This window comes from Trachymyrmex septentrionalis, unplaced genomic scaffold (assembly GCF_001594115.1).
Source record: "Trachymyrmex septentrionalis isolate Tsep2-gDNA-1 unplaced genomic scaffold, Tsep1.0 scaffold126, whole genome shotgun sequence".
In the NCBI taxonomy this organism is placed as follows: Eukaryota; Metazoa; Arthropoda; class Insecta; order Hymenoptera; family Formicidae; genus Trachymyrmex; species Trachymyrmex septentrionalis.
In genome coordinates this window covers 1,253,756-1,269,177 of record NW_017304395.1, presented here as the reverse complement: position 1 = coordinate 1,269,177, position 15,422 = coordinate 1,253,756, and the positions used below count along the sequence as shown (strand labels likewise).

Below are 15,422 nucleotides of genomic sequence, written 5' to 3'. Positions count from 1 at the left end.
AACTCTACGTAAATGATCTTGAATACATAATGTACTTATATTAAAAAAGAGATTTTTTTATTTTTACTACAGCAACATATTGCAGCAATATTGTAACAATATTATTTTGAAAAATCGTAACATTTCATAAAACATTGATGCGATATTGTAGCAATATTCCTATGTCCGCAAAAATAAAATATTGCTATAACATTATGTACATAATATTTTAATAATTATTCTAGTTCTATTAATTGCTAATAGATTCCCACCCGAGTGCAATTACATTAATTCCGAGTCCCACCCGGGAGCAATAACATTAATTCCGAGTTCCACCCGAGTGCCATCCAGGTATCATTCCATTCTTGTTATTTACCGAAACAAGGATGACATGACATCCGAACAATACCCGGATGGGAATCCGAACATGCCTTAAAAAAGGTTGAGAATCTCCAGAAGATTCGCTAACTCGATTTGCGTACTCTTTCTTATATTATAGAACCTCTGAACGTTTTCTTCTTACGAGAAGCGTGTCCTTCTAATGGTGGGACCGCGTACTTATATTTATTGAATTGTAATATTGCAACAATATATTGCAATATTTTCTACAAAAATATTAAAATTACAGTATTTTGCAATATTGTTGCAATATTTCCAATAAAATACTATAATTTCAGTATTGCAGCAATATTGCTGTCATTTTTGTAATATTGCGCACTATTGAAATATTACTGCAATATTTCGTAATGTAGAGGTTATTTTATAATACATTTTCATATATTTTTATTAGAGCACAGATTTAAAAAATACTACTATTTATTAAAATAACTTATGATCCAGATAGTAAACCGTCATCAAATTTGTCGTATTATTTTTAAATGTGATTTAAAATAATCTTTAATTTTTTCATAATTTTATTATCATTTTGAAGATATGTATAAAACATCTTTAAATTAATGAATATGTTTAAGTAAATCAGACTCACTTCATATTGGCAGTACCCGGATACGACGAGTCATTACTAGCGAGTCTCGTCAACGGTCGGTGTTGCATATTAGAACGTGATGAGTTGATAACTGATTGCTGTTGTTGCGATGACTGTCCGATTTGCTGCTGTTGATGATATCGTCTGAGTTGATAAAGCCGCGGATCACACGCTGGATTCAGAGTTAATTGCCGCTGTAGCTTGCGATGCAGTTTCACCGGTTCTGGTTCGGGATTACTCACTCTTGATGTGAGCCAGTTCGCTGAGGAAGGGTAACCTTAGCAAAACAGATTATTAAATTATTTGATTATTTAATGATTAAAAGAAAAAAGAGTTATTTAATGTACTAAAAAAAATATAATGTGTAAATAATATGTATTTATATTCCTTGGTGAAAATAAATCGCTGAAATAACTAAAATTGATTATGAAATTGTTGAAATGAAATTGAAGGAAAGATCAGTTATAAATAATAAAGAAATAGAAGTAAAATATAAGAATTATGTATTTTAAAATTATATTATATATATATATAAGAACATCTTTTTACTTCGTTAAATTGTAATCGCGCAAAAACATATTGAAATTTATTCATTTCGAAAATATTAATTCACTTATAGCGTATACGATTTATTGACTCAATCCGACATCGAGTCAACAGTCTGTTCTTTTTAGCAGCAATTCTTGCACAGTTAAGCTCTTCTTTTGCTAAATAGAACATTCCATTGACTCGGAACGCTATTATTCTAATTCAACGTATGCAAATTAGTTATATATATTCATCGATTGATTCTTATTGGAATAAAAATCTACGAGATTTCTAATAAAAACATGTTGGCATTCAATCGTATGATATCCGATTGGATTTGATTCGGATCATTAATGTAGATTTCCCACTCACAATCAGTCCGAATCGCCGACTGAAGGCGTTTACCGATTACTTCCTATTATCCAATAAAATCAGATTTATTTTTCAGTTTTTAAATCGATAACATGCCTATACGTTCTTACTGAAGGTGCATTAAGTGGAAATCCTACTAAAATTTTATTATTTCCGAATCATTCTTAATAAGCTGTAATTTTGATTCCGATAAATATTATATTATTCATTCCTATTAAATTTCTATCGGTTTTTAATAGGTTTAAGTAATTTTCAATTGAAAATTTTGAGCAGGGAAAAAAAATTAATGAAAATATCTGAAAGGTAACGTCATTAAAATGAAATATACATTATTCCAGTAAATATGCAGTGTAAAAAATTACCCTCCAATCTTGCCCTTGACATATATGTTGTCAAGGACATGACCTTGAGTGACTTCCAACAGATTTTAGGTGCCTGTTCATTAAAAAGTTATTAACAAAAAAGTTTGAAAAGTTTGTTGTCTCTTTTCTACTATATGAAACAAAAATTTTCTGCTTTAAAATATATTTTATGACTTTCCATGCGAAGCAAAAACCAACACTACAATATGTCGTGTGTCTCTCGGCAGGAGGGAGATGGGGTGGAACTCGCTTCGCCTAGAAAGTTATACGCCCCTTGGCAGGGGGGAGGTGAAGTGAAACTCGCTTCACGTGGAAAGTTATGTGCCCTTTGACATGGAGGAGGTGGGGTGAAATTCACTTCACCTGGAAAGTTGTGCGCCCCTTGGCAGAGGGATAGGTGGGATAAAATCAGATTTATATAAACAGACTGTCAACTTCCATGTTCGAACACAGCGCCATATTTGAGTTCTCTCACTCACACATGCATAAATTACATAGATAATTTCACACGATACTCACTGACAGGACGCATGTGGAAACTAAAACAAGGACAACTCGAAATCAGATTCATCTATCACATTGTGTCAGCAGTCTATTTACACATATAAGTCTGTGGGTGAAACTCGCTTCACGTGAAAAATCGTGCGTCCCTTGGCAGAATTTTTGTTTTATGTGACAGAACTTTTTTTGTTAATAACTTTTTAATGAAGGACGAGCGCCGGCTAAAATTTTTTAAAGGTCACTCAGGATTGTGACTTTGACAACATATTGTCAAGGTCAAAGTTATTGGAGGGTGGTCCCTTATACTGCATATTTATCGCAAAAAATATTGAAGTTCTTAACTTTTGCTGAAAAATAAGAAAATCGGTTTGTATTGTAACGAAAAGCGTTGAATTCATTTTTCTAGGAATATCGCTATATGGAATCGTTTCTCGCATTTCTTTTCTTTGAAATATTAAGAGTATCTGGTCAAATACCGATATTTTTTTCTAAAAAAAGGCCTCAATTTATCTAGAATAAATTTTTTGCGTTGTGTTGGCCTCAATTCGTGCGTATCCTTCAACTAGAATAATTTCGAAGTTCATCTCTGGGTGACAAATGATCCATTATAGTATAGAGTGTATATTTTTGTAACCAAAAAAAAAACTTTTTTTTATTTTTAACTAACCTCAAAAATTGCAACAACAATGCTGCAACATTGCAGCAATATTGCATGTTACAGCAATATTGTAGCGTTATTGCAATAATATTGCTGCACGTTCAGGAATATTTCGTTACAGGAATATTTCGCGAATTATTAGAAAAAGAATTTAACCCTAGAATAACATATTGGACCTTAATAAACGATAATTTTTTGCACCCATGTGTTAAATGTTGTCTGTAATATTATGTATTATGCTGTCTGTAATGTTATAAAGAATATGTTATTAATAAATTATAAGTTTTTTTAACACAATAGCAATAATAAATTGTTTCAAATGTAAATGCAATATATCTTCAATTTATAGCCATTCATGCATATTTAAAAAAACATTTTTAGGTTATTAAATAACTAAATTTTTTGGATAGCCGATACTTGAACTATTTTTTATGTAGTTTGGAATGTCAACTTAAGATATTGAAACATATTTTTCCTTTAAATATTTTTGTTTCAGAATTTTACATTTTTATACGAAAAAAGTACGTTTTTCTCATTTTGTTAACTATATTCAGTTATTGTATAACAATTTATATACAATTTGTTATAAACATACAACTTTACAAATGCTTTCTAAAGATGTCAGAATATATGTAAAAATTGTTTAATAATTTGTATACTGTGAAAGTACAATACTTGTGAAAGTGATAAAAATTAAACCAGAACACGAATAACCCAACGTGTATAGAAACTAAGGTGTGTACTAAGGGTTAATAACATATTAATGAACTGTCATAATAAAAGTTTAATGAAATAATACTGAAAATGGATCTATTAATACAGGTTTCAATATTCAGTAATGTTTCATCATTATTTATTATAATTCAGGAAAAAATTGTCATCAGGATTTTATTAAATAATTCATACATAATGTGTCCAGAATTTATCATATCAATCGTGTCATAATTATCACCTTGAGAATTTTGTGTAGGAGGCATCTGCTGACTGTACATAACGGGACTAGTTGTAGACAAATCAGATGTGACATTTTCCACTGATCTACTCTTCGGAACAGACGACAAGAATTGAACGACATTCGATGGCATGGCTGATTTAGTTTTGCAGAGCGGCGGATGTTGTGGAGATATGGATGCGTTTGTGGATGACAACGGTAGGCTCAGGCTGGGCCCACGGGCCTGTAAGTGACGCTGAGCATGCTCCACCAATCGTTCTGTTACAGATTTATGTGGATGTGATCCTCTTTCGGGATGTCGGAATTTGCACTTATTGCCGTATGTACATTTCTGGTAATTTAAGAAATAGCCACTTAATTTAATTTAATTTAATTTAATTTGCTAAGAGCATATATCTCGTTTGTAATTTTATTCAATTTGACAAAAAATTTTTGCCAAATGTTTCAATCTAGAATCTGAATTTTAATATTATGAACTTTAATCTTTTAACTTTAGCAAAAAATTCTTTTAATTTTTGAAGTTTAATAAAAAACTTTTAAAGCGTAATATTATATTAGAAATAAATAAAAAGAAGAAAAAAAAGAGAAACATTACCTTGGCATAAGGGCATGGAGGAGCGGGATCGATTTTTTTAGGAACGATTCTGAGAAAATTTTCCAATGTAGGTCCGCTTCTGCCGAGTGGATCGTCTGGTGGCATGAATCGATCGTTTACAAAGCTATACATCAGAATTCTCTCCTCTACGACCCTTCTAAACTCGGGATTCTCTTGTGCCAAATCTCGGTAGTTGTCGTTGCTCACGACAATGCCATCGATCTCCGCGGCCAATTTCAGGATATACCGATCGTCGTAACACACCATACGCTTTCCACCTACCAATCTGCATGCAGACATTGAATATTCCAATTAAAAAAATAAGGAATAATTTGCGTCATGTATATACCAATGTGTATCTTGAATTATACATAATAATATTATAATACTATATAAATAATTAAATTATAAATAATCAAAATGCGATATAAAATCGTATTACAAGAAATGGATCAGTCTTATAAAATAATTCAAGTTAATGTACTTGTTTATTTATACATACATTCGGATGGATCCGAAAAAATCATAATAATGAACTTTATTTATCTGGAAATCCCGAAAACATCTCTCCGAATGTATCAATTTTGTTTCTAGAAATGGAATATCGAGAAGAGTGAAAAAGAAAAAGGAAAAGAAAAATTTTTAGGGAAATCCTTGACTCAATTATTCTAGTTCAGAATAATATTAATCGGTTGGCAAAATAAATTCAGATATTAAAATGAGGGGCATATTCGCTCTGTTTTTAATGATCTCAGTTTTAAATTCCCGTTTTTCATACACATTGTTGAAACTCGCAGCTCGTTGTCCACAGTTTAAACGTATTCTTATTTGATTGATTATGTAAATTATATACTTACAATTAGACAAATACATAATTTAGATTTTCATGTTAATTAGTTAATCGTACTCGAACGTACTCGAACTGAATATGTAATTGTTTTACTCAGAGATCCATTATATTCTAAAAACATAATTTTAGAACGTAATTGAAGAAAGTAAGAAAAATATTTTTGTGTGAGGTCAGACGAATTATTTAAGTTTGTATAATCTCAGACAAATTGCGTACGTCGCACCAACCTGGAAGGAGTAAACACAAGCAGACGATCCTTCTCGAGCTCACCCAGGATCTCTTGGTCAGTGACCGGATTGTCAGGTCTCGAAGCTTCTTTCCGCCACTTGGGTACAAAGACAGTGATCTCCTTATGCCCCCTGGCGCGGAACCAATCAACACAAATCTTGATACCACGACAAGAGAATACTTCCTTATTGCCATGACTCATAGCGACGTTACTGCCGTCGATGACAACAGGCCTCAGGTCCATTGATGAGATCGCGTTCACCGTCGTAGCATTCGTCGCCGTCATTGAAGTCAAAATCGACCCTCCGCCTTCATCGATGTCTACCTCGGCATCCGGTAGATCATCTATTTCCTCGGGACCGTCGGTAAACTTTGGGGAGCAAGTGGCTCCGAGTTTGATCAGCTCGGCCAACAGCTCGTTCTGACCCGGATCCGGGCCCAATTTCTGTAGCGCCGCTTGCACCAATTTTTCGGTGTAGCCCAACTTAAGTGCGAACTCTACGCGAGCGGTGTAACCTAAATGAATGACAATAATAAACGATTTATTAAGACCGTATATGTGAATACCTAAAGAGTTTAATGCCTATTACAGTCAAAGGTTAGATGCTTTTAAATAATTTCTATATGAAATTATATACTATATATGTAATTATTCAAACTGCGCACCGAAATGATTTTTCGAACTTCTAAACGCAATCAAACTATAGTAACATTGCAAATTAAATTGATAACCTCGATAGTTTAAAGGCTTAGAACGCTTGTATGGAATACAAGAGATCTGGATTCGAGTCCCGACCGAGATAATATTTTTCGCAATAAATTTATTTACAATTTTTCAGTTTACATTATCTTTCTAGGATGAGCACCAAATTATTAAATTTCTTATCAATTTAATTTGTGATATATTATCACTATAGTAGTAGTTTGATTGCGTTTATAAATTCGAAAAATCATTTCGGAGCGCGGTTCAAATAACTACATATTTTGTATATAATTTCACATAGAAAGTATTTAAAAGCATCTAAGATCCAGCTTCGATGTAAAGGCATTAAACTCTTACTTGTTGTGTCTAAACGAATGAATTTTGTTAATATTAACACGGAAATAAAACCATTTTTTTACTTGTCATTGACCTTTTTGTAGGGACATATAAGTAAGGAAATCATAATATTGTGTGTCTGAGCTTAACTTTTAAAATTTTCCCAAAATCATATAGATTTGATTGTATCGGAGACACTCTCTATTATAATGGGCATTTATTATTCAAACTGATCATTTTGAGAAAGGGCATAGTAGGATAAGTATATGTATGCTGCCGGCTGCCCCTGTATTTATCTGGTCGAGATTTTTATAAGTTAGCAGCGATGCAAGAATGAATTTTGCAAAATATTATATCTGAAAAAAATTTTTTATGGGAGTTATGGGGGTAAAATTGAAAATCAAAACGAATTTTCTTTTTAATGGATGAACCAATTTCGACGAAAAAATATGTTATAGAATTCAATGGTGCGATGTTTAAAAAAAATTATGAAAATTTTTTTTCGAAAAAAATCGGTTGAAAAAATTTCAAAAGTTTTTAATATTTTTTTTAATAAGATATACTTGAGACACTACTACTATTTTGTATTAAAATGATCTTTGACTTATCTAGTATAACATATATATTTAATTTTCAAAACGATCAGATAGGTAGTACAGCTTAAAAGATGAAAAATTTGAGGTGGCATACGATTAGCCGGGTGTTACATGAGATTCGGCTACGCATACACTAGGTATTAAACTACATATGTTTATGTGAGAATAATTCGCGAAAAAAACTGCAAATGGTCTCCCACGTCTTTAATTTTTTTGGTAGCGAGTCCTCTATCCTACTGTTTATGTGAGATATATTTCCATGTTCATAGTAGACGTTCTTTCGTGCTGTATGTCGCGTGAATCGTCGTGGAGCGCCATCAGCTTTGATAATTAATATTATCATTATTTAATTTGATCGCTTGATAAATTATTTCAATAGGAAACACTCACAACGAGTCTTTATATAAGTAACACTTATCTGAAAATACTTGCCATATTAGTTCTTTTTTGCTATGCTTTTGTTTTTTTGCATTTCAATCTATTCTCGTTTGCTGGGTACATATTATAGTAGTGATTGCTTGTGAATTTTGGAAAGCGCCGATCTAATACTTTATTTGCTTTAATAATTTTCATTCTATTGTGCAATCAAATAAACCATAGCGGATGAAAAATTTAGACACTGGCTGCGTCCGGTATGCACGCTTACATGCTTTAAGCGCTTATAAGCATTTTTTAGGTCGTTCGCTTTAGCGGTGTAAGCGCTCAGAGATGCGTTCATGACGTGCAATTCACAATCAGTGCAATTCCTGCTCACAAATGCTTTTATCGAGATAGGGCAGCGAAAGCGTGAACGCTAATTAGCGCTTATTGAGAAAACGAACATGAGCGACGGTTGATCTCAACTAAGTTATTATACGCAGATTTTTTGATGATTAGAGAAATATGTTTAATGGGAAATATGTTTAATGTGTCGGATTGTATTGAGTCGTCCGGAAAGTCCGTGCGTATTTTCCGCACGGACTTTCCGGACGACCCAATATGTATATTTCAACGCTCTCATAATATAGGGAAAGTCCGGGCAAAGGGAACGTCCTGAGTAAAGCGAACGCCCTGGGCAAAACGAATATTTTTTATTTTTGCTTATTTATCCGAGATAATGAGTCTCTAACTGTTGAAGGAATGACCTATACCGGCGACGCCACGAAAATGCGAAACAATATATAATTGAGCTCGTTTGTGTTTAATAGAGAAATAAAAAAAATTGAGTGTCTTCTTGCGATTTTCGCTAAGATACGTAGCTTAATTATTAGCAGTAATTGTTTCTCATTCATTGAGAATTACTGATACATATACTTACTATTTTGATCAGTCATGTAATTTTGTGCAATGATATTGTGAATTAACAAGTAGTTACTTTATGTGCAATATATACGTACTGTGACGTGACAATTTTTGTCAGTCACTGTTGGCGGTATTTCCGCGGGGATCTTACGTTTTCCCATTTCGGAGGGCGAGCGTACACTAATCATTCGGTTGTTTGTGTTTCTTTTTGTTCCTTTTGTTGCGAATTAATTTTTTTTGTTAATAGTCGCGTTTAGATTTGTTGTCATTAACGGACCTCGGGTGCTCGGTCACTAAAATGTTATTCTACAATCTTGTCGTCTTACTCAGTAACGGAAGAAGGGAGACTACTGAACAGAGATGGACGAAACGTGATAGTCTACTGAGAGCCACCTTACCCGGGAACCCGGACACGCAGAAATCGTATGATTTCCGTATATTATGTTATCGTTCAAAGCCTTGTTGTATCGCACACCAATTACAGGAACAGAGGGAGAGAAGGAGCTTCAGGACAACCGAGGATGTCAGTCAAAAGTAGACCGCTGTCCGTCAGAAGTAGAGACAAACCTACTGGAGCCGGTGGCGGAGTTGTCTAGTCTAAATTTCCTGAGACGGCCCGAATAGCCAAGAGGCCGCTAAGAGCAAGAGATCTCTATCTTATGATCGTATTACACGTCCTGAGGCGTAAGGATTCCCGGCCCGCGAGGACTTGTGTAATTCGTGGCGCCGCAAAGAAATCATTTTATCCTTTATTACTTGCTACTTACAGAAAAAGGATAGAATGAAGCTTACAGCGCGTGAGCGTAAAAAGTAAACACATCTCTAGGTATAATAACTATTCTTTAAACTATAAGAAATCAACCAATCATGGTTGATTATTCTCTTTATACTCGACTGTGATTTGCTAATATCTTATGACTCAAAGCTTACTACATCTATTGCGTTTTAGGACTATTCCATGCGTGTGATGCAAATTCAGAATGCATTTCTAGAATTCTACCCTCCACCTCAGTCCTATTGCTCGTGGCCGAGCGTTGTGACTTCTCTCATATGCCTGTGATGCGCACGCTGGTTGTACACGATTCTGAATGATGATTTATTAGAGAAATATTTACTTTTGGCAAGGATATTCTTGGTGGTTTGCCATCGCCTTCCAAGAGGAGCTACGAGCGTTCGAAAATGTTTTTCGGTTCTGCCTGGAATCGAATCCAGGATCTCTGGCATAGCAGTCTCGTGCGCTGCCTGCTATGCCACGTTCGGACTATAGAGTTCTATATGTATATACAAAAAAGCGCAACCGAATATATATTGCGTCTGTGTGTATAAAACATCGCTGCATATATTATTTACGTTCTGCTATTCCTTAGAATAATTATTTATACTTTCATCAGACTTTATGGTAATCACACATGATTTCATCATAGATTTTATGTGATGATTTCCAGTGATTAAAACAGAATTACACAGAAAGTAGCACTGATTTCTGCTGATTATATATCATTTTATTATAATTTCTGATGATTACACATGATTTCATCTGATTTCATGATTACAGCTGATTGCAAAACAATTACATAAAGATTTCGTAAAGATTCCATAATTTCGAGGATCCTGTCCCATGACTTCATTAAGTGATTATCCCTTCGCTCGGAGAGTAAAGAGATTTAGTACGAATCTTGTCCCGAATCAGCGTAATACATTATAGAAATTATCACTGTCTATCGCGAATGTCGACCCAATAAGATCTAGGCCTAAAGAGCAAAACTCCGGGCATTAATTGTATACTGATTTAGTGAATACACTTGTTAATTGATTTATTATTAACTATTATCTGTGTGTGTCATTCTTATAGCCATCTCTCTCTCGCTTCCTGACATTTTCTCTGCCAGTATCGACTCTGTTACCGTCGCGAATTGTAATTGTGCGTAATTATTAAAATAATCAGAAATTAACAAAAGAGTGGCAGGCTCTCTCGTGTCTGGCGTCCAACTTATTTTGTGAGGAAAGCTCTCAGATCTTGGGAAAATCCTGTAGGATTCTCGAGTCATTTCGTAAAGAATCTTATTCTTGTGAAAATTATACCATAATAGTGCACGCGACGAAGTATCGTCGGTCGCGTCTACAGTCACAGTACAAAGAACAGAATTAATTTAACATAAGCACAAACATATATTCTGTAAGGAGAGATGATATATAGAGTATTCTATAAAAGATTTTAACATAGAATCACATGAAATAAAGCATGGATGTTATGTGAAATATGTCAAGAAACATTGAGTTGTTTGCTACATTCAAATTCAAAGCTGCTAAAAAGAGGTATCGGAAAATATGCAAATTCGAGAAAGACTTTTAAAATTATTTGAAGAAATGGTTGATACTGTAAAGAAAAAATAATAATTATCTTTGTTACTTTTAACTTTTTTCCAATTACCATAAATCAATATTTCTTTACATATTTCGTATCACTAAATTATCTCGTCACAGATATTATCTCGTTTTACTTGACCTGTATGTCTATTTCTACCTTCCATCAATGATTGTAAATTATAATTGTCTTGTATATGATCTAACTCGGCTATTGTTAAGTCATCATTCTTTAATAAATAAATATTGTGTAAGACACAAACATGCTATAACAAAATCATGTAGGCAATCAGTATATTCCATATCAAGGATAGTAAGCAAACTTCTAAATCTTTCTTTAAGGAATGCAAATGTTCGTTCAATATTCGTGCCGAGGAATGACAGAAATTGTAATTTTTTGCCTGACTGTTAAGTGTTTGTTGTCACGGTAAGATGTCATAACATTATCATGGATGGAATACGTTCAGTCGGGTACTAAATGAGAATTGTCTGAAAACTTGTGTCTATCTTTTAAATGTTCATATGGATAAACGAAATACTCGTTGATCATGGACAAAACTGGAGTATCCAATAAAACAATGAGTTGACGCAATTCATGATCACAGATAGCCTATTATTGAAAATAAATAACAAATAATTACATTTTATATGTTAACATATTCATACTAATTAAAATAGCATAAATTACCTGTAATTGTATTGATGTCCTTTTCTATTGACATAAAATTCAAGCTTAATACTGATGAGTGCTTTAACATTTATATTTGTGCCATCAAATGAACCTATTACTTTAGAAAATCCACTGATCGTCTCAAATTCTTTAAAAACTTGTTGTACTCTTTTATCTTTTGGCATCAAGTGATACAAATTGATGCAAACTTTGCAAACTCTTGTAACTCTCTTTACAGATTATTACAATGCAGTTACTTTTGCAACATTAAATTTTTCAGATATGGATCTATAAACAATAAAAATATAGAATAGTAAAACTCCTCTTTCTTTCCCTCTGTGTACGCGCGCGCGCGCGTGTGTGTGAGTGTGTGTGTGTGTGTGTGTGCGCGCGTATGTGTGTGTGTATATTTCTATTCAAAGTTATATAACAACCTATAATTTATTGAAGTAACTAGATATACCGATAATAATGATAGTCTTCTGAAATTTAATACGTAATCAAATAGATCGTTGCATCCTAAAATTATTAAAGTATAATTAAAAAAAAATCAAAATATTTGCTTAATTGTACAGCATATGCATCTATAATCTAACTCTTTTTTACAACGTAGAGTAAAAAATATTTACTAAAAAATATATTTGTTAAAAAATTATTATATATACTTACCTAAAATGTAATTTTAATTGTTCGTCATTATATGACGGTACAATCTCTTTTACATAATTTTTTAAACGAGGTATTGGCTTTTTAATACGATGAAGAGCTAAAAATGTTCCTTTTAATTCTTCTTTAATAATTATATTCTTGATTGTCATACAGAAAATTTAATAAAATTGAGACTTGAGGAAATATAAATGTTGAAATTATTTTTTATTTATCCTCCAATTGTGAACGCTCCCTTTTTCATCTTTTTTTATTTAGCAGTAGCAGCAAAGTACACGGTTGCGAAGAATCGTTTGGTGACAATTATAATTTGTTTAGACATGAATGAATTCGCTATAAGCAAATGTCCCATTGCTAATGTTCCATTCCTGATACCAATTAAATAAATATTTATTAAAATTTCGTAAATTTTTATTTTCAGTGTATAAGGACCCAGCAAACGAGAACGGATTAAAATGAATTAAAATGGATTCAGATTTTTAGAAATATTGATTCACGAATGTTAAAATAAATGTTTTTCAATCTTGAATGCATTTTATGCATTTTTTTTATTCATTTATAGGAATTGCATGGAACATATCTTTATGCCTTTCAATCTAAAAATAATATTAGCTTTTCTGTACATTGTGAATACTATTCAATTCAAAATTTGGAATAGGAAATGCAGTTTTTCAATCTAATTCAATCCAATTGAATCCAATTAAAAAAATCTAAAAAATCTAAATCTAAAAAAAAGTATTTAAAATACGCATTCGGATAAAAAAAAATTTCAATCCATTTTAATCCATTCTCGTTTGTTGGGAATTACGGCTAATTACCGAATTACTGCTTAATGCTTACAATAGCTAAAGCGAACAACTTCACCTATTCAATGAGTATTGGCAAATTAAATTGAACGTCTAAAAACTATACTTATAAGCATGAGTGCTTATAGCATGAGCGTGCAAACTGTACGCAGCCATCCCAGTAAACGAGAATGGATTGAAATAGATTCAGATTTTCAAAAATACAAATTCACGAATGTTAAAATAAATGCTTTTCAATGCATTTTTATTCATTTATAGAAATTGCATGAAACAAACATCGATGTCTTGTCAATCTATAAATAATATTAGCATTTTTTGTGCATCTTGAATACTGCTCAATTCAAAATTGTGAATAAGAAATATAGTTTTTCAATTCAGTTGTGAATCTAAAAATAATATCAACTATTTCTGTGTATTGTGAATACTGCTCAATTCTGAACAGGAAATGCAGTTTTCAATCCAACGAATAAAAAAAGTTTTTATTTAAAAATAAACCATAAATACCGCTTACTTAATTTATTCAAAATTGTGAGTAGGAAATTTTTCGTTTTAATTCAACTAAGTTTAAAAAAAGTTGTAACGTAAAAATAATTTGGCTATGTTCTTTTGTTTCTCTTTAGTTAGAAGTAAAATGAATAATGTGAACATTCGCAAACCAAACCGAACACAGCCAGAATATTACACTGATCGCGACGCAATATCCAAGCGAGATTAGGTTATCCGACTCTTACTCAGTGTCGTCTTATAATAATGTAAATTAGAAGAAGTAGCGTAGCAAGTAACGCAGAAGATTCATAATTTAGAAGTCCAAGGTTCGAATTCCATTAAGGTGCGTTTAATTTAAGATCCAGTCGGATCGTTAAAGGCTTCCTTTTTTTTGTTGTTGTGTATTCACATTATATAGTTTTAATAAATTGTCTATTATTGATTATACACCCTGTCCAAACAATGCATATGTTCCTACATATCGATAATACTTTTCGCAAAAAATTTATTTTCAGTACATTAAGATCTTAAAATGATGCCAATTGCACTTATCTAAAGTAAACAACAACAAAGTTCACGAAACGTCGGCATTAGCAATGGATCGCGACATGGTGATAACTCGTAAATTTCGTTGGCACCTCTTGTTAAACAATTTAATTTGTGATATTATTACTGTAGTTCAATCAGTTTGCGTTTCAAGATCAAAAAATTAATTCGGCGAACAATTTAAAAGATTGCATAGGTAATATATAAATTTACATAGAATTATTTAAGCACTTAAGATTCAGTTTGAATCTTATTGATTCCGTTAAAGGCTTGCTTTCCTTTAAAAAAAAAAAAGAACTTTTTTGTGCATTTATTTTACTAGTTCAAAGATTAAATATACCGCTTTGCTCCCTGTCTTTCCTAAGTTCACTATTTCGAATTTATAAACACCAAATTAATCAGTGATTGCATTATTTATACGAGTACTATATATGATTCAACGAAAAAGAAATCTCATCTGTAAAAGGCCGCGGAATATGATATGTGTCATCTCAAGGTCAATATCGTATTTTGCATAATCAAATATATACAGATATTGAACATATACATACGTTAAATATATACAGATTTTCATAGAGCAAAATTTTCATGGATTAAGAAAAACCTTGCGAACCTCTAAAGGTTAAAAAAAACATCTATTGTCTCGAGACTTTCTATATCTCAAATTTCTCTTACTCATAAAAGGAAATCAAATCAAAATTAAAAAATTTTTGAAACATTGACTAACTATGGCAAACTTTGAATATAAGGATGTTTCGATGTATTGTATAATAAGCTATTTTATTTGTTGTCTCATTTCAACCTAAAAGAAGGAAATTTACTCACAGAAATTAGCTTGTTTTTGATTTTATCCGTCAAGAAAAGGAAATAGAATAAAATATTCTAAAGAAACTTATATTTTAATAAAAATTATTAATTAGTAAATTTCAAATTAATTGTTTAAATAATTATAAAAAAT

The 15,422-nt window shown here is 32.1% G+C and overlaps 1 protein-coding gene across 1 annotated transcript in view; it reads right to left on the bottom strand.

The window, feature by feature from the left end:
• LOC108756380 (probable ribonuclease ZC3H12D) overlaps positions 1-15,422 on the bottom strand; it is a 65,076-nt gene that overhangs the window by 1,228 nt on the left and 48,426 nt on the right. Inside the window, exons 5-8 of the mRNA XM_018500135.1 lie at positions 6,010-6,526; positions 4,933-5,218; positions 4,338-4,668; positions 965-1,241 (exon numbers count right to left, since the gene is read on the bottom strand). Coding sequence (XP_018355637.1) covers positions 965-1,241; positions 4,338-4,668; positions 4,933-5,218; positions 6,010-6,526 — 1,411 coding nt within the window. The remainder of the gene's footprint in view (positions 1-964; positions 1,242-4,337; positions 4,669-4,932; positions 5,219-6,009; positions 6,527-15,422) is intronic.